Below are 24599 nucleotides of genomic sequence, written 5' to 3' on the forward strand. Positions count from 1 at the left end.
CTGACCCAGCAGCTTGGCGATGTTGTACAGCGCCTGACCCCACAGGAACAGCATCCCGTCACGACCCGAGTTGCTCGGGAAACGTTTCTGGCTGCCGTGTTTCTTCTGCTCCGCCTCCACAAAATCCGCCGGCACGTGGTAGTACTTTGGAATGACGGCATGACCTGGAAAACACACACACACACACACACACACTTTTTGGTGTCTGTCTAAAAATACACACAGGTACATGCTGCTGGTGTGTGTTAATTTTGTCAGAATAACACCACAATGTCACTGAAGACAGACGTTCACTTTCTGTGCTGTTTAACAAGCAGTGCTGTCTGTCTGTCTATCTGTCTGTCTGTCTATCCGTCTGTCTATCCGTCCGTCTGTCTGTTTGTCTGCCTGTCTGTCTGTCTGTCTATCCGTCTGTCTATCCGTCCGTCTGTCTGTTTGTCTGCCTGTCTGTCTGTCTGTTTGTCTATCCGTCTGTCTGTTTGTCTATCTATCTATCCGTCTGTCTGTCTATCCACCCATCTGTCTGTTTGTCTGTCTGTCTGTCTATCCGTCTGTCTATCCGTCCGTCTGTCTGTCTGTCTATCCACCCATCTGTCTGTTTGTCTGCCTGTCTGTCTGTCTGTTTGTCTGTCTATCTATCTATCTATCTATCTATCTATCTATCTATCTATCTATCTATCTATCTATCTATCCATTTGTCTGTCTGTCTACCCATCTGTCTGTCTGTCTATCCACCCGTCTGTCTGTCTGTCTATTCCCCCGTCTGTCTGTCTGTCTGTCTATCTATCCATCTGTCTGTCTGTCTGTCCGTCTGTCTGTCCATCCATCCATCCGTCGGTCCGTCTGTCTGTCTGTCTGTCTATCCATCCATCCATCTGTCTGTCTATCTATCCATCTGTCTGTCTGTCTGTCTATCTATCCATCTGTCTGTCTGTCTGTCTATCCATCTGTCTGTCTGTCTGTCTATCCATCCGTCCGTCTGTCTGTATATCCGTCTGTCCATCCGTCTGTCTGTCTGTCTGTCTGTCTATCTATCCATCTGTCTGTCTGTCTATCTATCCATCTGTCTGTCTATCCATCCATCTGTCTGTCTGTCTGTCTATCCATCCGTCCGTCTGTCTGTATATCCGTCTGTCCATCCGTCTGTCTGTCTGTCTGTGTGTGTCTGTCTGTCCATCTGCTCGCCTCTCTACCTACCTGCTTGTTTGTCTGTTTACTGTCTACCCATGTATACCTGTCTGTCTGTTTACCATGTCTGGCTTTCCACCCACCTGTCTTACCTACCTGTCAGTCTGTCTTGTCTACCTGTCTGTCCACCCATCTGCCTGTCTCTCTACTCACCTGTTTGGCTGTTTGTTTACCAGCGTCTACCTGTCTGTCTATCTATCCATCTGTCCATCAATCTACCCTTCAGTCTGTCTTTCTATAGATGTCTATCTACCTGTCTATCAGCCTGTCGACCCAAACTGTCTATCTATCTGTCTGTCTGTCTCAGATCTAATCTAACTGTCTATTTGTCTTTTTTTTTATCAGTGTCTGTCATCCACCTTATGACCTTTGACCTTGTAACCCAATTTGTTCATGTGTAGAAGAGCATTTATTATCAGTGATTATTAAAGTGTGTGTGTGTGTGTGTGTGTGTTAATTACCTTCATAAGACTGAAAAATGATGGCCTGCAGGAGTTCTTCGTACTCTTTCACCTGAGCCGTGTTTCCTCTGAACACACCTATACCACAGGTACATGGGAAACAAACAAACAAACAAACAAACAAATAAAAAATAACAGAAGAAGAAGAAAAGGTAGAACTTCAACAAATCACATAAACATAAGATGCAGCTAATAAAAATAATAATAATCTAATAATCTCATCGTGAAGCTGAAACAATTACAATAAAAAAAAAAGAGACACATGATAAAGATGTCAATATATGTTAATTATTATTAATAAAAATACGAAAATGTGTTTTTTACTGCTTTTTAAATTGGCTAGTAGAAACTGTTTCAGGTCTCAAGTGCCTACAGAAAAACAAAGATCAGCTCCTCCATGTTTCTTGTGATTAATCCAGATATTATAATTCATGAATAAATGAATAAATTAAAATAAATTAGCCTCGGCCTTACCATCGATCATCATGTAGATGAAGAACATGGGAAACTCACACTCGATCCCGTCAAAGAGCTGCAGGAGGAGATGAGCGACCAGTTAAAACACATAGAACACACACACACACACACACACACACACACACACACACACACACACACACACAGAATAATGGTGTCTATACAAACCAACCTGATTTCACTGCTAAAAAGAAAAAAGCAAATAGTGAATAAATCATGGCATTGCTCTTTGCTGAATTATTTAATTCTTTATACCTTGCAAGACTTGAAGATAAGAACACACACATACACACACACTCACACACATACACACACACATACACACACACATACACACACACATACACACACACATACACACACACATACACACACACATACACACACACACACACAGAGAGTGAATAAAGTTATTTTAATCAATATCAGTGATCGATATCTTTCTCAGCTTCTCTTCACTAACTTCACTACAGAAAGTACACACACACACACACACACACACACACACACACACACACACACACACACACACTGGAGTTACTGCTGTTTTAAAGCCGGACTGTAGTTCTGGCTTTCACGTGAGCGACAGGTTTATATTAATGTGATTATATTAATGCACTCATTCTAATACGTTAACGTTTCTATAGCAACGGCTCATACACAGAGACTTGTACAGCAGAAAATTTTTTTCAAACATTTTAGATAAATAAATGCAATTCTTCATTTATATACAGTGACAGCTGCATAAAAGACTAATATTACTTTAAAAAGAACTTAACGTAAACATTAATAAATAACTAGAAACTATTAAATAATCTTTTAAAAATGAAAGTTAAATATTTTAATAAAAAATTTAAAAAATCTAAATAAATAAATGAATAGAACAAATAGTGTAGAAAACTGTATTATTTAAAAACAAAGAAATTAACTATTAATAAATAAAATCAATAGAAATACATAATGAAGGCAAAGACGAATTTATTTTTTAAAATATAAAATAAACTACAGACAGAAAGAAGGCCAAAATAAAAACCCAATAATCTGTTTTCATAAAAAATAAAAAGAACTTAGACATATTAATAAAAATAACCAAGGAAAATAAACTGATAAATACTATACAAAAAAATAAATAAATAAATAAAATAAAAATATTATCGTTTTCAAAAAGAAATTAATATAATTATTAACAAACATTGGAAATAAATAGTCACAGAAATTGATAATGCCAATTAATTAATTAAGCTGTTTATTAAAATTAAATAATAAAAATAAATTAAAAAAAAAATTGTGTCAACTTTAAAAAAATGAAATACATTAAAAATAAGCAATGGTAATAAATTAATAAATACTATATACAAATAAAATAAAAGAAATAGTATTACTTTTTAAATATAAATTAACTTTTAAACTTTTTTTTTTTTTTTACCTTTAAACTTGTTAATAAAAATGAAATACATTAATACAAATAAATAATGGAAATAAATAATAAATGCTTTGAAAACAAATAAATAAATATATAAATAAATATATAATATAAATATATAAATAAATAAAGACAAAAGGCATTACTTTATTACAATAAATTACTAAAGTGAATATTATTATTATTGATTTACGATAAAGTGAGCTGGCAGCTGAGTGCACACACTCCGTTAAAAGGTTACGGGGAAAGTAGAACTGAGCCGTTCAATAAAGTTTAAAGAAAGAAAAGCATTTAGAAACGTGTTTCGGTATCAGATTACACGACTCGGGCTCGTGACGGTGACAGTAAACGGTTTTAAAGCTGATCACATGGCGAGAGAAACGAAAAGTGAGAAGATGAAATTAAAGTGCGGGAGTCTCAAGAACGAGAGAGACGAGAAGGAGAAATTCATCTGCGCTCATACTGTGCTAAAGTCTTCCTATTATCCTGACAAGATTTGTGTGTGTGTGTGTGTGTGTGTGTGTGTGTGTGTGTGTGTGTGTGTGTGTGGGGCAGCCATATTTAGCAGCACGTTTCCACGCTGTAATTAAGATGAAGAGCTGTGAGCATTTTCTGGTAAGCAGATTAACCGCCATCGCTGCGCTTGTTTCTAACATGAAATATTAACCACAGAGCGGATTAAAACCTCGCCAAAAACTCTTAAATTCACACAGGAGTGACGACGAATCGACGGAAAGATGTTTTCCGGATGAAGAAAAGAGTGTAACCCCATCAGACTGTCTCTCTCAAGACTTGTTTCCCATCACGGCTGCCGATCTTGATCTCGCCAATGAGAGATAAGAGCGAGAGATTACGGCGTAATGAAATAAAGGAGGTTAATTGGACCGGTCTCGCGTCGTCAGCGAGTCTCGCTTAAGCCGCTTCAGGAGCGAAATCGGGATCGCTAGCAGCGACCTGCTCCGTCTGACGAGAAAATAACGAAATTAATTCATGGCTGGAAAAGCAATCTGAGCGAAAGGCTCCGTTCCTTCAGGCTTTAAACGTCCTCGATTTTAGACCGATTCACATTAATCAGGAAAAACACAAATACACCAGCAGGACAGACCAAAACAACAACAAGTGAACGACAATATTCTGTTTTTTTTCTGATTATATCTCAATTTTGTAATTGAAAACTGTAGTTTAAAGGAACAATGAAATGTCGCTGATTGCTCAAAACATGTTTGATGTCCCAATTCCTTCAGGCACTGTCTCACAGAAAAAAACAAAACAAAAAAAAAAAAAAAACATTAAAAACACTTACACTACGGCATTAAGTTCTGTTAAGTTAACTGGCCTGAAGGTGACGTCATCGTTTCTATAGTAACAACCCATTCACAGGGACTTCACGTAAACTGATTTAAAAAAAAAAATCATTGTTATGGTGAAGTTTTCTTGAAGTAAGGACTAGATTTTTGTTTAACGTTTAAACAAACGTCTCCAGTGTCAGCGCTTTGTAACAGTCAGAGATAAAGCTGTAACTTTAAGTTTTCCGACATCTTCGGGACAGAGGAGTTTACGCTTCTTTGCGGAAGAGAGAGAAAAAAGAGAGACTGGAGAGGGAACGACTGTTTATAGCTGCTGTAACGTAAGTGAGAACAGGAACTCACTTGCTTCATCGGTGTTCTACGACACCAAATGCAACTATAAGCGGATAAATAGCATGAAGTCATTCTTAAATTAGTAAGAAACTGTAAATGTTACAAATTGCTGTGGTGTAAGAGGAATAAAACATTAACATTAACTCTGCTTATTCACACCAACCCGTCACTCAGTATTGTACTGAAATAGAGTATTTTATTCTTTACATACCGAATATTACTTAGAATGTTGTTTCTTTTGCTCATAAAGTCAATAAAAACAATTAATTTATGTTTCTTTCACTACAGACTGTGAATATAAACTGTATTTGAATGCTGAGATAAACAGAACATTGTATTCAAGTTCTGAGTCTGTCATTTTATATCCTGAGGGCGTGCGTGTGTGTGTGTGTGTGTGTGTGTGTGTGTGTGTGTGTGTGTACGCGCTCCAGCTCTGTGTCTTACGTTTACACTGTCTTTACAATTCCTCGTTAAACGCGAGCTCGTTAATTCCAGGAGGTCAACTGCTGCCGCTAATGAGCTGATTTACTCTGGTGTTAAAAAAGCTTCAGCCTCTTCCATTCTGATTCACACACGCTGAATTTATTCTTCGTCTAACTCGGCTCGATGGGATCGGATTTATCCGGCACGCTGTTCCGCTCGTCGTTAAAAAGGGCAGAAGACGTTAATGAATCATTACCGGTTTAACAGGCGCGTATATAAAAACATATATAACAAGCATCGGTTTTAGTGTATTTATTTTGAACTGTTGACGATCGATGACGGGAATAAACTCGAGGAGAGAAATTTTCTGCTAATGAACACGTGTAGTGTGCGATTTATACATTAGACATAACAGACTAACATTGCTGACCATTTGTCTAACAGCACTTATTTTATTTATACTAATAAATTACTGCATTTATTGTCCTGACTTTGTTTATAAACTTTATAACTATTTGTTTAGAACTAGCTCTATTTTTCTGTCCAGCTATCTTCTAGCTATCTACCTGCTTTCTTCTCTATCCATCACCAGAAACCGTGTAATAAAAATTCTAACCTTCATCTCAGCAGTACCGTAGTATCTGCGGTTCTTGTCCTCGTTCGCCGTCCTGTATCCGTCCCTCAGGAATCGTTTGAAGCCGTATTTGCCTTTAAGCTTGCGGACGATTTTGTCCAGCGTCTGGCTGTAAAGTGCGTCGTCGTCCACCGCGAACGCCGGGTAGCTGATACAGGGCAACAGGGCCGCGTCCGTGTTCTGAACATCAACATCAGAGAGGAAAATCAGCCAGATGCAGAGCAGGACACTTCCACAGGTGAGATATCAGTTCAGCTAGGATTATTTATTATTTTCAGCTCTAGAAAACGTGCAGATGTTCTTATGTTCAAACAGAACACTTATAATGCACAAAAGTAATGCACGTGTGAGTGTGGGAGCAACTGCGTGAACGCAAGTGTGACTGTTTGAATGCGAGAGCGACTATGTGGATGCGAGAGCAACTGTGTGGAAGCAAGAGTGATGCGAGAGTGTTCACATGGATGCAGACAGTTTGTATGAATGCAAAGTTCATGTGGGTGTGAGAGCATTCATGTGAACGCAGAGCATTTATTTGGATGCGAGAGTGTTTTTGTGGATGAGAGTGTGATTGTGAAAATTCATGACTGTTCCCATGGATGTGAGAGTGTTCATGTGAAATCTAAGCATTCATCTGACTGAGACTCTTCATGTCGATGTGATAGAGAGTGTGTGGATGTGAGAGCGTTTGTGTGAATGTGAGAGCGTTTGTGTGGATGTGAGAGCGTTTGTGTGGATGTGAGAGTGTTTGTGTGGATGTGAGAGCGTTTGTGTGTATGTGAGAGCGTTTGTGTGGATGTGAGAGCGTTTGTGTGGATGTGAGAGCGTTTGTGTGGATGTGAGAGCTTTTGTGTAGATGTGAGAGAGTTTGTGTGAATGTGAGAGCGTTTGTGTGGATGTGAGAGCGTTTGTGTGTATGTGAGGGCGTTTGTGTGGATGTGAGAGCGTTTGTGTGTATGTGAGAGCTTTTGTGTAGATGTGAGAGAGTTTGTGTGAATGTGAGAGCGTTTGTGTGGATGTGAGAGCGTTTGTGTGGATGTGAGAGCGTTTGTGTGGATGTGAGAGCGTTTGTGTGGATGTGAGAGCTTTTGTGTAGATGTGAGAGCTTTTGTGTAGATGTGAGAGCGTTTGTGTGAATCTGAGAGCGTTTGTGTAGATGTGAGAGAGTTTGTGTGGATGCGAGAGCGTTTGTGTGGATGAGAGAGAGTTTGTGTGGATGAGAGAGAGTTTGTGTGGATGTGAGAGCATTTGCGTGGATGTGAGAGAGTTTGCGTGGATGTGAGAGAGTTTGCGTGGATGTGAGAGCGTTTGCGTGGATGTGAGAGCGTTTGTGTGGATGTGAGAGCGTTTGTGTAGATGTGAGAGCGTTTGTGTGGATGTGAGAGAGTTTGAGTAGATGTGAGAGCATTCATGTGAACACAGAGCATTTGCTTGTGTGGATCAGAGAGCGATTGTGAAATTCAAGACCTTTCCTGCAGAATGTGAGTGTGTCCATGTGTATGTGAAAGTGTTCACGTGCATGTGAGAGTGTTTGACTGAATGCAGAGTATTTGTTTGGATGTAAGAGCCATTGTGTATGACTGTGAGAGATTGTGCTGATGCAGAATGTTTGTGTAAATGCGAGAGAAGATGGCAGCTGTTTTGCAAAATGGCGGCTGTATTGTAATAAATAGCATTGTGGATCGTAACTTACATGAGAACGGGACTCTCGGGGTAGGAGGGAACACAGCGTCTGTCTGTTGCGGTTGTGAGCATCCAAATCCACAAATATCACAGACCAGGAGCATCCCTACACACACACACACACACACACACACACACACACACACAGCCATGATTGTGATTATTGTCATGTCTTTCAGTTTAGGAGACGTCCGCTGTGTCTGCTGCTGCTGCTGATAGCAGGGTTTTTTTTTTTGTCCCGAACAACAATACGAGCGAGATGACGTTTATAACCTGCCATTTCAGCAAAGTGATGAATGCGAGGTTTGGATTTCTATAAAAGCTTATGATCCACTTTAAGAGCTTTTTTCCTCCACTGCAGGTTTCGTCCAATTTAATCACAATATTCCCTCAAAGTAACGTACCTCCCAAACAATGCCCCAAACTCGCTGTGTTCACACACTGTATTTTACTGAAATGGGACTGAATTTGACAGCTGATATGTCTGTGTGTGTCTGTGTGTGTCTGTGTGTCTGTGTGTGTGTGTGTGTGTGTGTGTGTGTGTGTGTGTTATGTCAGGATGCAGCTTACACACCGCAGCTGCTGGCAGCACTTTCTGAAAAGGTTGTATAGTGTGTGTTGATGAAACGGAACACCGGCTGTGACTCAGACAAATTTGGTCTTCACAGAAAGTTAAACATACACACACACACACACACACACACACACACACACAGACACACACAGACACACACAGACACACACAGACACACACAGACACACAGGATTAGCCTTGCTTCTGAAATACAGACTGGAAGGCAAGCTGCTAAAAACATGAAAAAGGATAAAAAGGATGAAGTGCAAAAACTTTCCTTTAACAGTTAAATGGAGTTTAATAAAAATATTTTAACAGTGTAATGGAGTTTAATAAAAATATTTTAACAGTGTAATGGAGTTTAATAAAAATATTTTAACAGTCTAATGGAGTTTAATGGAAATATTTTAACAGTGTAATGGAGTTTAATAAAAATATTTTAACAGTCTAATGGAGTTTAATAAAAATATTTTAACAGTCTAATGGAGTTTAATGGAAATATTTTAACAGTTAAATGGAGTTTAATGGAAATATTTTAACAGTGTAATGGAGTTTAATGGAAATATTTTAACAGTGTAATGGAGTTTAATAAAAATATTTTAACAGTCTAATGGAGTTTAATAAAAATATTTTAACAGTCTAATGGAGTTTAATGGAAATATTTTAACAGTTAAATGGAGTTTAATGGAAATATTTTAACAGTCTAATGGAGTTTAATGGAAATATTTTAACAGTCTAATGGAGTTTAATGGAAATATTTTAACAGTTAAATGGAGTTTAATGGAAATATTTTAACAGTCTAATGGAGTTTAATGGAAATATTTTAACAGTGTAATGGAGTTTAATGGAAATATTTTAACAGTGTAATGGAGTTTAATGGAAATATTTTAACAGTGTAATGGAGTTTAATGGAAACAAGTCAGCGGTATGGTGGAGTTTAACGGAAAAAAATACAAGTGTAATTGATATTAATGGAAGCATTTTAACAGTCTAATGGAGTTTAATGGAAACAGGTTAATGGTGTAAAGGATTTAAATGGGAAGTTCAATGGCGTTCATTAGTATTTAATAAATAATTGTTTTAATAAACAAGGTTTATTAATGTAAGTGTTTAACAGAGTAATAGGATTTAATTCAGATCAATACTTTAATATCTTCTATTATAATAACACATACATTACTATAATGTATATACAAACATTTTTTAATGAAAAAAATTTAATTCTTGAGCAGGTGGAAATTAAAAAAGGGGAATATGAGGATGTTAAAGATGAAGTGCATAAACACACACACACACACACACACACACACACACACACACACACACGGACAAGAGAAACATGATTCTGGCTTACATAACTGGCAGCACCTAGCTGAAAAGCATTTCATAAAAGGAGCAGAATGTCACCTGACGCCTACACGCACACACGCACACACGCACGCACACACACACACACACACACTTCTGAAGCTCTAATGGAGGCGAGTGTTTAAAAGCCACAACGTTACACAGCGTTTCTGCGCTTCAGCACTCCGCTGTAGTGTTTTACTCTCCCATCAGTGAGTGTGTGATTCCTCAACATCAAGGGCACTCCAATCACTGCAGCATCACGGCCATTTATTCCACTGTGTCCTGTGTGTGCCCACGGACAGACACACACACACACACACACACACACACACAGCAGGTGCCATTTAGGGCAGCACTTCACCCATCAGAAAGCCAACAAAGAAGTGGAGCGGCTCTCCTGCTGGACGAGGAGGTTTCATAACGCCCAGATTTACACCAGTGTGTGATTTTCAAGTAAATGTGTGTAAGAGCGAGAGCAGTGGGAGTGGAGTGAAGAGGTGGAGTGTCTCTTTCTCTTTCACTCACACACACACACACACACACACACAAAGTTCTGTATGTACTGTTTAAGAGAGGAGGATAATGGTACAATCTGACAGGCAAGCCAGGCAGTCAGGCAGACAGCTACATAGCCAGAGAGAAAGATCAGACAGAAAAATAAGTCAGACAAATTATCAGATAAATAAACAGACAGACAGACTGCAAACTCACTTCTTACTAAACTAATAAAACCCCTCAGCTTGTACTGTTTTTGTTTCGTTCCTGTCTAACAGGGTTTTAGCTCGACTCTTATCTATCTGTACCAACATGAGGATGTTTGTGATGGAGAAAATAAAACACTCCTGTGCATAACTGTGGATAAGTGCGTCTGCTAAATGCTGTAAATGTAACGATAAAACACCAATATAACTGAATATAACTGCGCACAAACAAATACAACACAAACATCACACTCACAGTAATGGGGTATGACGAAGACAAATCCTTAATTACACGCTTCTGAGGTTCATTTCAGATTAAAATGCTACACAGCAACCTGATAATACTGTAAACTGCGATACATTAAACAATTATCATGATATCAATAGCTAGCTCATAAGCACTGAAAATTCATTAGGACACAAATAGAGGACATAAAGTTTTCCTTAAATAAAGTAATGAAGGACTTTTTTCCACTTTTTCTAATGCATTAGTACAGAACGAATGTGGCTCCGGGCAATCGGAGCTTTTTTCCTAAACAAGAAAACAAATTAATCCTGCTAATGACTTCAGGGGGAAAAGCAGAAACTAAATCAGAGCTGAAGGAGATCGTATCGTTCATCAGACACACAGGTGATACAGACCGCCGTTAAACCGATCTCGCCCAGCGCTGATGTACACGACGGCATTAGAATTTAATTTACAGAAAACCATCATTTATCTAAAAAGATAAAGATGTGGTGAGAAAATGTGCTTCTACTATGCTGCAGTTCTAAAAACTGACTTTTAAACTTGTATTAAAGTCAAAACTGTAATATATCAGAGCATACTGCTTTATCAAATACATATTGTCTATGAACGATGACTCCACAGGAAGTGTTTATATATGAGACAATAACAGATAAGGTAAAGATCACATCACAGTGCGAAGAAGAAATGTTATCCTCCGCCATCGGGACACTTCTGTGGTGCTATTTCGCCTAATCCACGCCTACTGATCACTTGTAGAAGTTTTATTTCCTCATAACATAATCATATAAGATTATGCCACAGTGCTGCTGAATTACTGTTTATGATTTGCGAGAAGGTGTTGATTAATTTTCTATAACAGCAGCTCTGACAATAGCTCAGGTTTATATTAATGCGCTCGGTCTAATACGTTATCGTTTCTATAGTAACCCGCTCATTCACAGGGACGTGTACGGCACATGCTCGAGAAATGTGTTTGTTTATTATTTATGGAAGGAGTCTCCAGTGTCAGCGCTTTGTAACAGTCAGAAGTAAAGCTGTAACTTTAAGTTTTTCGATATCTTCAGGACAGACGAGTTTACGGTTCGTTCAAGCTGCTTTTTTTGTCTTATTAACTTCAACAGTCTTATTAACGACTGTTTATAGCTGAGAACAGGAACTAACTGGTTTCACTGATGTCTCACAACATTAATCATATAATATAAACTATAAATGAATGAAAAAATACATGCCACTCTTTAATAAATAAAATGGGTAATTTTGTGAAACTGCTGTTGCTGTGGTTACTTCTCAGTTTTTTGTCACCTTTGATTAAAATGTTTACACACACACACACACACACACATACACACACATACACACACATACACACACATACACACACTAGCCTAGAAATTATTCTGTTCTGCGTAAATAAAATTAAAATTCATTTAAATATAATATAATTGCACAAATAGGAAATAGTCCTCACTGCAGAACAAAAAGTCCAGGGGGTGGAGCTGGACCAGATCCAGCTCCGCCTACAACCTGAACGCACGAGACACTCCATAGCACGGAGCAACACACTTAACAACACAGTTATCCAGCCACAAACACACAGGGTTGTCCCCACCCCCTGGAGACTGGGGCTAGGTCAGATCCGACTCCATCCAGTTAAGAGGGGCTGGATCAGATCTGATTCCACCCCCATGGACCTTTGGTTTGACTCTGCCCAAGTAGGAGGACCTGGATCAAGTCTGATTCCACCCCCTGGAGCTTTGGTTTAACTCCATCCAGGTAGGAGGAGCTGGATCAAGTCCGACTCCACCCCCATGGACTTTTGGTTTGACTCTGCCAAGGTAGGAGGGCTGAAGGAGGTCCAACTCCACCCCCTGGACCTTTGGTTTAACTTTGTCCAAGTAGGAGGAGCTGGATCAGGGCTGACTCCACCCCCTGGACCTTTGGTTTAACTCCATCCAGGTAGGAGGAGCTGGATCAAATCTGACTCCACCCCCTAGACCTTTGGTTTAACTTTGGCCAAGTAGGAGGAGCTGGATCAGGGCTGACTCCACCCCCTGGACCTTTGGTTTAACTCCATCCAGGAAGGAGGAGCTGGATCAAATCCGACTCCACCCCCTGGACCTTTGATGTAACTTTGTCCAGGTAGGAGGAGCTGGATCAGGGCTGACTCCACCCCCTGGACCTTTGGTTTAACTGCATCCAAGTAGGAGGAGCTGGATCAGGGCTGACTGCACCCCCTGGACCTTTGATTTAACTCCATCCAGGTAGGAGGAGCTGGATCAAATCCGACTCCACCCCCTGGACCTTTGGTTTAACTTTGTCCAAGTAGGAGGAGCTGGATCAAATCCGACTCCACCCCCTAGACCTTTGGTTTAACTTTGTCCAAGTAGGAGTAGCTGGATCAGGGCTGACTCGACCCCCTGGACCTTTGATTTAACTCCATCCAGGTAGGAGGAGCTGGATCAAATCTGACTCCACCCCCTAGACCTTTGGTTTAACTTTGTCCAGGGAGGAGGAGCTGGATCAGGGCTGACTCCACCCCCTGGACCTTTGGTTTAACTGCATCCAGGTAGGAGGAGCTGCTTGACAAATATAGGCTGAGCCTAAACCGTTATTTATGATTGTTACAGTGTGATTACAGGCTATTAGTACTTTACATCAGTGTCAAAATATGAACTGGATATGGGCCATGGTTGAAAATATTAATAGTCAAAGACATACTCAGAAGGTGCGTGTTGGTTTTATGCAAATTTACGCTAATTAGTACTATATACCCATTTCTACTAAACAGTTTAATGTATGACTGTATATCGTTATAAGGAAAATCTTAACTAATAATAATTCTTCTAACACAATATTCTAGCAAGTTCCATCCCAGCATCATCAAACCCTTGTGAGGAAATACCACAATGAATTATCACACCAGGGATTTATTAAATCATTACATACCCTCCTTAATGTACAAATCAATAAAGTTAAATTATGAAAGAACTCTTCAGTCCTACCTGATTTCCAAACAGGTTGAATCCATTGATGGCCTCGAGAGCTGCTTTGGCGAGTCCCACAGAACTACAAAGGTAAGGCAAGGACAGATCAGCGGCGTGATCGATTTCTGACATTAGCCTTTTAAGTTAAGAAAAGAACATTGCGTCTGCCATTTCTGAACACTTAGTGAGCGAAAGAGCATCTTTTGTTCTGGATATCAATATCCGTAACTGCTCCTATCTGCAGTCGCCTTCTTTTGAAGTTAAACAAAGCAGAGATCTTCTGCCGTTTGGGCTTTGTCTCTGGTGACCTGAGCGCTGACGAGGCCAGGCGTAATGTTCCATGCACCGGTGATGAGAATGTGTTCAAGCGTGCTAAGTGGTGTAAAATCAATGTACAAAAAAAAAGAAAGAAAAAAAAACAACAGAGAAATAACTGTGAGGTGATTCTGGATTCAGAAGAACATGGAAGAACCAGCTGGATCCATCCTGGTCATTTAGTACCGCAATCGAGCAGGAGATTTTCCGAAGTGCTATCGATTAGCACACAGGCATAAGTAATTGGAGAGGTAAGAGCGAAAAACGTTATTCTGGCAGCAAGAAAGAAAATTTATATACGTCTATAATGGGAAGGACTGAACAACCTGAGATGTACTGGTCTGAACTTTGAAGAAAAAAAGATAAATAAATAAAAAAATAAAAGTTAATAAAATTATTATTATTATTATTATCAACAACAGCCTTTCCAATCATGTAACTTTCACTGGGACCATGACAACATTAGCTACCTCAATAATAATAATATAATTTTATATATAATGTAACTTTATCTACCTCAGTAATAATGTAGCGTTAGCTACCTCAGTAATAATGTAGCGTCAGCTACCTCATTAATAATGTAGCGTCAGCTACCTCAGTAATAATGTACCGTCAGCTACCTCATTAATAATGTAGCGTCAGCTACCTCAGTAATAATGTAACTTTAGCTACCTCAGTAATAATGTAACGTTAGCTACCTCATTAATAATGTAGCGTTAGCTACCTCAGTAATAATGTAACGTTAGCTACCTCAGTAATAATGTAACTTTAGCTACCTCAGTAATAATGTAACGTTAGCTACCTCATTAATAATGTAGCGTTAGCTACCTCAGTAATAATGTAGCGTTAGCTACCTCAGTAATAATGTAACGTTAGCTACCTCATTAATAATGTAGCGTTAGCTACCTCAGTAATAATGTAACATTAGCTACCTCAGTAATAATGTAGCGTTAACTACCTCAGTAATAATGTAGCGTTAGCTACCTCAGTAATAATGTAACGTTAGCTACCTCAGTAATAATGTAACATTAGCTACCTCAGTAATAATGTAACATTAGCTACCTCAGTAATAATGTAGCGTTAGCTACCTCATTAATAATGTAGCGTTAGCTACCTCAGTAATAATGTAACGTTAGCTACCTCAGTAATAATGCAACGTTAGCTACCTCAGTAATAATGCAACGTTAGCTACCTCAGTAATAATGTACCGTTAGCTACCTCAGTAATAATGTAACGTTAGCTACCTCAGTAATAATGTAACGTTAGCTACCTCAGTAATAATGTAACGTTAGCTACCTCAGTAATAATGTAACGTTAGCTACCTCAGTAATAATGTACCGTTAGCTACCTCAGTAATAATGTACCGTTAGCTACCTCAGTAATAATGTAACGTTAGCTACCTCAGTAATAATGTACCGTTAGCTACCTCAGTAATAATGTAACGTTAGCTACCTCAGTAATAATGTACCGTTAGCTACCTCAGTAATAATGTAACGTTAGCTACCTCAGTAATAATGTAACTTTAGCTACCTCAGTAATAATGTAACGTTAGCTACCTCAGTAATAATGTAACTTTAGCTACCTCAGTAATAATGTACCGTCAGCTACCTCAGTAATAATGTACCGTCAGCTACCTCATTAATAATGTACCGTCAGCTACCTCAGTAATAATGTAACGTTAGCTACCTCAGTAATAATGTAACGTTAGCTACCTCAGTAATAATGTAACTTTAGCTACCTCAGTAATAATGTAACGTTAGCTACCTCAGTAATAATGTAACGTTAGCTACCTCAGTAATAATGTAACGTTAGCTACCTCATTAATAATGTAGCGTTAGCTACCTCAGTAATAATGTAACGTTAGCTACATCAGTAATAATGTAACGTTAGCTACCTCAGTAATAATGTAACGTTAGCTACCTCAGTAATAATGTAACGTTAGCTACCTCATTAATAATGTAACGTTAGCTACCTCAGTAATAATGTAACGTTAGCTACATCAGTAATAATGTAACGTTAGCTACCTCAGTAATAATGTAGCGTTAGCTACCTCAGTAATAATGTAACGTTTGCTACCTCAGTAATAATGTAGCGTTAGCTACCTCAGTAATAATGTAACGTTAGCTACCTCAGTAATAATGTAACGTTAGCTACCTCAGTAATAATGTAACGTTAGCTACCTCAGTAATAATGTAACGTTAGCTACCTCAGTAATAATGTAACGTTAGCTACCTCAGTAATAATGTAACGTCAGCTACCTCAGTAATAATGTACCGTCAGCTACCTCAGTAATAATGTACCGTCAGCTACCTCAGTAATAATGTAGCGTTAGCTACCTCAGTAATAATGTAGCGTTAGCTACCTCAGTAATAATGTAACGTTAGCTACCTCAGTAATAATGTAACGTTAGCTACCTCAGTAATAATGTAACTTTAGCTACCTCAGTAATAATGTAACGTTAGCTACCTCAGTAATAATGTAACGTTAGCTACCTCAGTAATAATGTAACGTTAGCTACCTCAGTAATAATGTAACGTTAGCTACCTCAGTAATAATGTAACGTTAGCTACCTCAGTAATAATGTAACGTTAGCTACCTCATTAATAATGTAGCGTTAGCTACCTCAGTAATAATGTAACATTAGCTACCTCAGTAATAATGTAACATTAGCTACATCAGTAATAATGTAACATTAGCTACCTCAGTAATAATGTAGCGTTAGCTACCTCAGTAATAATGTAGCATTAGCTACCTCAGTAATAATGTAACGTTAGCTACCTCAGTAATAATGTAACGTTAGCTACCTCAGTAATAATGTAGCATTAGCTACCTCAGTAATAATGTAACGTTAGCTACCTCAGTAATAATGTAACGTTAGCTACCTCAGTAATAATGTAACGTTAGCTACCTCAGTAATAATGTAACGTTAGCTACCTCAGTAATAATGTAACGTTAGCTACCTCAGTAATAATGTACCGTTAGCTACCTCAGTAATAATGCAACGTTAGCTACCTCAGTAATAATGTACCGTTAGCTACCTCAGTAATAATGTAACGTTAGCTACATCAGTAATAATGTACCGTTAGCTACCTCAGTAATAATGTACCGTTAGCTACCTCAGTAATAATGTAGCGTTAGCTACCTCAGTAATAATGTAACGTTAGCTACCTCAGTAATAATGTACCGTTAGCTACCTCAGTAATAATGTAACGTTAGCTACCTCAGTAATAATGTAACGTTAGCTACTTTAGTAATAATGTAATGTTAGCTACCTCAGTAATAATGTAACATTAGCTACCTCATTAATAATGTAACGTTAGCTACCTCAGTAATAATGTAACGTTAGCTACCTCAGTAATAATGTACCGTTAGCTACCTCAGTAATAATGTAACGTTAGCTACCTCAGTAATAATGTAACGTTAGCTACTTTAGTAATAATGTAATGTTAGCTACCTCAGTAATAATGTACCGTTAGCTACCTCAGTAATAATGTACCGTTAGCTACCTCAGTAATAATGTAACGTTAGCTACCTCAGTAATAATGTACCGTTAGCTACCTCAGTAATAATGTAACGTTAGCTACTTTAGTAATAATGTACCGTTAGCTACCTCAGTAATAATGTAACGTTAGCTACCTCAGTAATAATGTAATGTTAGCTACTTTAGTAATAATGTAACGTTAGCTACCGCAGTAATAATGTAGCGTTAGCTACCTCAGTAATAATGTACCGTTAGCTACCTCAGTAATAATGTACCGTTAGCTACCTCAGTAATAATGTAACGTTAGCTACCTCAGTAATAATGTAGCGTTAGCTACCTCAGTAATAATGTACCGTTAGCTACCTCAGTAATAATGTAACGTTAGCTACCTCAGTAATAATGTAGCGTTAGCTACCTCAGTAATAATGTACCGTTAGCTACCTCAGTAATAATGTAACGTTAGCTACCTCAGTAATAATGTACCGTTAGCTACCTCAGTAATAATGTAACGTTAGTTGCCTCTCCAAAAATATCACAATATTTGAAGACATTTCGTCAACACATTTGTATCATGATAATAACAAACTGCCAGCAAAACTGTCATACTGCATTTAAAAATAAACCTTTAACTAAATTAAGTCAATGCAGTTTTTTAATGTCTACTAAAAAGAGTAACTTTTAGACAACTTTCAAGATTAAAACCAGCAGAAAACTTTAACATTAATTCAGCTGCTTCCTGAGTTTGTGTTCATTTTGCTAGTAACGAAATCTCTTATGTGACTACAGCGCAAATTTAACGCCCAAGGTCGAAACAGATCCGAAGCTTCACTGATAATTTAGCTTTTTAGTGTCACATTTTCTGCTGCAGATATTTCTTAATATTATTTCTGTCTAATTTCCTCCTCTTTCTGCTTCAATCTGGCATTAAATCTCCGCTCTGAAGAGTGAAGATGACATAAGTGCTCATAAGTGCCCGAGTCTCTGCCAACAGACTCGGTTCAACTCCAGCTCCAAAATCTGGAACCAAGTACCGGTACCATCGGGGGACTGGCTTCAAAAGCATCCGCTGCGTGATTAAATGGAGGAAAATGTATTAAAGATTCCCTCTCTGTAAGACTGAAATGCTGGATACTGATAAAAACGCGGGACTCACAATAAGTTAGCAATTAATTACTCGCTAATTTTAAGCAAATTAATGAATATAAATGAAAGAGCCTGGAGTAGGATGGGAATGAAAAGCCCTGTGTGTTACAGCGAGTTAAAATTCCCCTCGTGTTGTGTTTTTTTGGCCGGAGGTGAGCTGCTGAAAGGCTCTGGGCTTTCACTCAGGGAAATCTGGCACGATGTCGGCGTAAGCGCGAAGTGATGACTCACGCAGCAGCAAAATGACGTCCATTTGCTTTGTTCAGGTCTCCAGTGTGATGATTTAAGAAGTGTGCGGAAACATTTATCACCTTCCCCGCGCTGGATCTCTGCCCGAACCGAAACGTTCTTTCCCCGGCGCTCTTTCTTCTACCTGCTGACTGCTCCGACACGCAGCTCCGGTCGTTCATCACGCTCGGATTAGACACGTCGGTGCTGATGTGCACACAATACAAAACCTCCTGCACGACTCTCATAGGATGCAAAGCTTCTAACATGATGAATTTCCTTTTTAAAGAGAGAATATGTACAGTATAGTGTACATGTAATGTTCCATGTCCTTTATTATTTCATCCCATTAGCACAGTATTAAATACAGAAAAAAATGATTTTACTAGCTAGCTAAGTAATCAATCAGACATTATCATTTTAAACAATGACGCTTACGAACATTTTAATTCTTTACGATTATTACATTCTTAAAGTCCCCGTTCCAAGTTTATATTTAAACTCCAAGCAATTATTTGACTTACGCAGACTGTAAATAGCACAGAAGTCATTCTTTTTTTCTTTCTTTCTTTTAAAATAAGAAACATTTAACACATAAATCATATCACAGTACTGAATTATATGATGTATTTATACTTACGATAGTTTTTTTTAATAATAAAACAAAATGTATTAAGAAATACCTAATTCGTAAATTAAACTTTAATTTGCACATTAAAAAATCGTGTATCTTTAGTAGATGTTTATGATTAAACTGTAATTTAAGTGCATAGTATAAATATTAAAAAAAGAATGAATAAAGAAGTAAATATTAAAATATCCAACTTTTAGTAACCGTTTAATAAAAATTATATAAAACAAAATGTTAAATAAATAAATTAAAAAATGTAAATAAAATATATTTAAATAAATAAATAAATAAATACAACTGTTTTGTAAAATCCTGTTATTTGTGATAGTTAAAATAAATTTTATAAGAAATGTCTAATTAAATTGGAAGTTATGTATAAATTAAGCAGCACAGTGATTTATTTTGCACTAGTCCTCTGACTCATTTCCTGAAATATTAATTGGGATATTTTTAAAGCCAAATGAAGGAGTGGATTCTCGAATGGGCTCTCAGGTGAGACGCTGCGTTGTGGAGATAACAAACAGGTATTAATTCCCTCTTTTAAAGAAAATGGACGCTAGATGTATTTTAAAAGAGCGAGACTCGGATCTGTGGAGTTTCATCACCAGCTTTCACTACTGTGAGCTTTCACTGTTAATATAATAATAATAATAATAATAATAATAATAATAATAATAATATAGTGTTTTATAGGAGAATGGGAATAAAATATAGAGATAGATAGATAGGTAGATAGAAAGATAGATAGATAGACAGACAGACAGACAGACAGACAGACAGACAGACAGACATATAGATAGATAGATAGATAGATAGATAGACAGATAAACAGATAGACAGACAGATGGATAGATAGATAGACAGATAGATAGATAGATAGATAGATAGATAGATAGGTAGATGATAGGTAGATAGAAAGAGAGAAAGAGAGATGATAGACAGACAGACAAACAGACTGATAGATAGTTAGATAGATAGATAGACAGATACACAGATAAACAGATAGAAAGACAGATAAACAGGTAGAGAGACAGATAAACAGATATATAACGTATGTTTCTGTTCTTCTTCATGTATCTAATGAGTGTTATTTATTAATTACTCACCGTTTCCTCCACCTTCATTAGTGTGAGGAATTCAGCATCACTAAAGTGACCTCTCTGACTGAGCAGATGAAACCAGTGCTGATATTTCAGGTTGATGACAGATGATAGTGTTATAAATGAGTTATAAACACATTAATAACTGTTCCTAGGCCATGAGGTGGTGAATAAAGATGGCGGACGGCGTGTGACTCACCTGGAGTGCAGCTCTGTGCTTCCGTTGTTGTATTTACTTCCTCTCTCCCACATGCCGAAGTCCGGGACGCGGTACGCTCTCTCTACACAAAACACGAGGTTCTGGATGAAGGACACCTACACACACACACACACACACACATACACACATACACACACACACACACAAATTTAGCTTCCAAACAAATTTGTGCTATTTTCTTAAATGCATGTTTTACACATACTCCTGTGGGAACATCTTTAAAAATCGCTCCTGTTGCCTTTTTGCTTTCAGCACAGTTTAAAAAGTAATAAAAAAAAATAAGCTTTTCAGAAAAATCACAAAATGACGTCAAGTGCTTGTTTACCTCCCAGTCAGTCGGGTCTCAATTTGAGAGGACGAGTGAGAAAAACAAACATTGAGGACAAAACATTGGTGAAAAATGAGTCTTGCTAATGAGCAAATATGAGGAGATTTAAGAAAAGTAAAAATACTAAAAAACATTTTTGATGTCACATTTGCACATCACACACTGTCTAGTGTTTGTCTTTTTTTTTCGTTTGTTGTCGAGTGCAACATCGAGTTCATGTACGTTTCTTGCCATGAGCTCAATGTTCATCTTTTTGTATCTAGGTTTGAGTTTGTTTGTGTTTTGTTTATTTAATAAAATAATCTGCACTTGCGTCCACTTTCGTCTCCCAATCGTGACAATAACTAAAAATAACAACAGAACTATTTATGTTTCAGCAAAGCTGCGTGTCAATTCATGCATAAACCAAACAAAACATTTATGCTAAATTTACAAAAGTTTCAGAAACGCTGATTTTCTTCGTACTCGCTTGCGTAACGTGCTTTTCATGACACAACTCATTTGCATGTAGCGACACCCACGAAACTCCATAAAAGGTAACGTGCACAGACAGCTGAGAGCACGAAATGAGTGATCAGGGTAAAGCCTTGAAAAACAGAAGTGGAAGTTATTTTGACTCACTTCTTTGCCAATAAAAATATTTAATAATAAATGATATTAATAATAATAAGCGATCGCTAAATCCTCCGTCAGCTGAGGCGTCTGTTTACGGCTTACGGCTCGGCGCAGAGAGACCGACCCGTCCTCCATTTATACACCGCCATTTCTTTCATCATTACTGAATGATTCCTTTAATTTCTCTTAATTTATGGGTTTGTGTCGTCTCAGTTTCTTTGTTTTATATTATTTAATTAATGCCAATAAAATAAAGCGACTGGTTTTCACTAGACGTTCTGGATGGAGCTCTGAGTCCCTGAGCGAGTGAACGAGCATGAGGATGTGTTTCTGATCGAAACTCTAAAGCTCTTCTATCACTCACTCTGGATAAGGACGTCTGCTAAACGCTGTGAATGTAATAAAAATAAACTATTTAATCTCTACGGTATATTCCAGATATAAAAGTGCAGTAATCCATGCTAATGATATGATTTTATGTCGATCAGTTTGTGTTAATGTTCTTATATGTAAATTTACGCACATTCAGGAGCACGAGTCGGATATGAACTTCTTTTTTTTTTTTTTTCAATCTACAGTATTTTCACGAATAACAAATGTCTTGCGTAAATGCTCGTACTAACAATTTACGCATAAATCCGTTCTTATCCAGCTTGATCAATGAGATCCAGTGTGTGTATTCTTCACCGGTGCGTGATGTGACGTCCTACGTTTCAGTCGCACAAGCAGCTCAAACTGATAATAATAAACTATTATAATCTAGTCACTTAGCCGATGCTAGCTAGGACTGGTAAGAGTGTTGCTATGGTTACAGTTTTTTTTTTGTTTCATATTATACTTTTGTCCTGCAGTGAGCCATTTTTCACGAACATAATATCCCTGACGTTACAAACACATTTAGACCCTGCAGCGCAGTGTGTTTTTTTTTTTTACACACTTCTGTCGTGAACTCGGCGTCCTCGTGCATGAATAACGACCTACAGAACAGCGTCGCTTCACAGCACCAATTCATCACCCGTGTGTGTGTGTGTGTGTGTGTGTGTGTGTGGTGGCAGCGTCTTCAGTGCAGCGCAGGAGCGTTCCCACATCGCTGCGTTAAAATCGAGGCCACGGGAAACACGGCGGTGAGAAGAATGATGAGTTTGGAGCGTGTAAATGTGGAAGTGTGTAATCACTGGGGAGAGAAATGAGTGACGAGGGCTTTAATTTAACACAAGGAAAGCAGCGAGGCCCTTAAGCATGCTGAAATGGGGCACGGAACAAGAGAAAGGAGGAGAGACAGAGGAGATTTTTATTTTAAGGCTAAAATAAAAATGATTCATGTTGATGGTTTTATAGGAGGATTAAAAAAAAAACAGCAGTGGTCCAGGATGATGATTTAATTTCTCCGCTTCTGTCTCTTAGTCTGCACCAAAACCCCACATTCTTATTTTCTGTCCCTCTTTTATTAATTATCTCTAAATTTCATAATCATAATATAATATATATTTCTGCAATGTATTACCTGATACACAGCTCTGATGAATTCTGGCTTCTGATTGGTCAGAACATGTTGATTCAATTTCTTTAACAGTAGCTAATAATAATAATAATAATAATAATAATAATAATACATTCTCGTTTCTATAGCAACAGCTCATTCGCAGGGATTTGTTCGGCAGACGCTCCACATGAACGGATTAAAATAATCGTTGATATGTCAGAGTTTTCTGAAAGGAGATGTTTACTGAAAATTGATGGAAGGAGTCTCCAGTTTCAGAGGTAAAGCTGTAACTTTACGCTTTCCAACATCTTCAGGCTTTATTTTTATTTTTTTATCTTATTAACTTCAAGAGCGAGAAAAAGAGAGGCTAGCTGCTATAACGTAAGTGTGAAGAGGAACTTGTTCCGTGAACATTAAATGTAAATATAACTGGATAAAATGTACGACGCATCAATTTTTAATGAATAAAAAAGTAATTGTTTGTAAACTGCTGAGGTATAAGAGGAATAAAACACTTCAGAAGATGCTGTTATAGGAAAATAAACAATATCGGGTTGGTAACATGCAGAACGCGTCTTATCGTGTTGAATACAGGTGTAAATAGCTCAGTACATCAGACCCTGTGTGGAAGGCGTGGCTAAATAATAAATAAATAAATAAACAAGCTTGGTGTAAACAGGAAGTAGAGAAATATTCCCAGTTTCTCACGCTGTCTCTGTTTACAGTTTACTGTAATAATTTCTCGATTACTGAGAATGTGTATTAGTTTGTTGATGAAATATAAATAGCTGTACTGTAAAGGCACACTCACACACACTCACACACACTCACACACACTCACACACACACTCACACACACTCACACACACTCACACACACTCACACACACTCACACACACTCACACACACAGTAGAGATAAATTGTGGAGTCCTTGGCTAAGAGCTGAGGATTTCATAATGAGATTTACAAAAAGAGCGGAAACTCCAGCGCAGGAACGACTGAGTAAATCTCCCAATTCTCCCTCATTTGCTCTGCTGTCCATTAATAAAAAGCGGAATTGGCTCGCTGATTTCACATCTATGCTTTTTAAATCGCATTACGCTGCCCGCTGGGCACTGTTTAAACACGCCAATTAAAACCCCGCTCCGCAAATGGAACAAAAATCCCATAAAAGCTCTTCTGGCAATCTGTTTGGAAGAGTTAGGAAGGTGAGAGAACTTGAGAGAGAGAGAGAGAGAGAGAGAGAGAACAGCAAGGTACAACCCAAAG

At 38.0% G+C, this 24599-nt stretch overlaps 1 protein-coding gene across 3 annotated transcripts in view; it reads right to left on the reverse strand.

The window, feature by feature from the left end:
- phkb (phosphorylase kinase, beta) overlaps positions 1-24599 on the reverse strand; it is a 92126-nt gene that overhangs the window by 38909 nt on the left and 28618 nt on the right. For all 3 annotated transcript variants that reach the window (XM_053229420.1, XM_053229418.1, XM_053229419.1), the window contains 7 exons: positions 20883-20998; positions 13804-13867; positions 7937-8032; positions 6229-6426; positions 2124-2181; positions 1650-1727; positions 6-164 (listed from right to left, as the gene is read on the reverse strand). In XM_053229420.1, the coding sequence (XP_053085395.1) occupies positions 6-164; positions 1650-1727; positions 2124-2181; positions 6229-6426; positions 7937-8032; positions 13804-13867; positions 20883-20998 (769 nt within the window). The remainder of the gene's footprint in view (positions 1-5; positions 165-1649; positions 1728-2123; positions 2182-6228; positions 6427-7936; positions 8033-13803; positions 13868-20882; positions 20999-24599) is intronic.

This window comes from Pangasianodon hypophthalmus, chromosome 25 (genome assembly GCF_027358585.1).
Source record: "Pangasianodon hypophthalmus isolate fPanHyp1 chromosome 25, fPanHyp1.pri, whole genome shotgun sequence".
Classification (NCBI taxonomy): Eukaryota; Metazoa; Chordata; class Actinopteri; order Siluriformes; family Pangasiidae; genus Pangasianodon; species Pangasianodon hypophthalmus.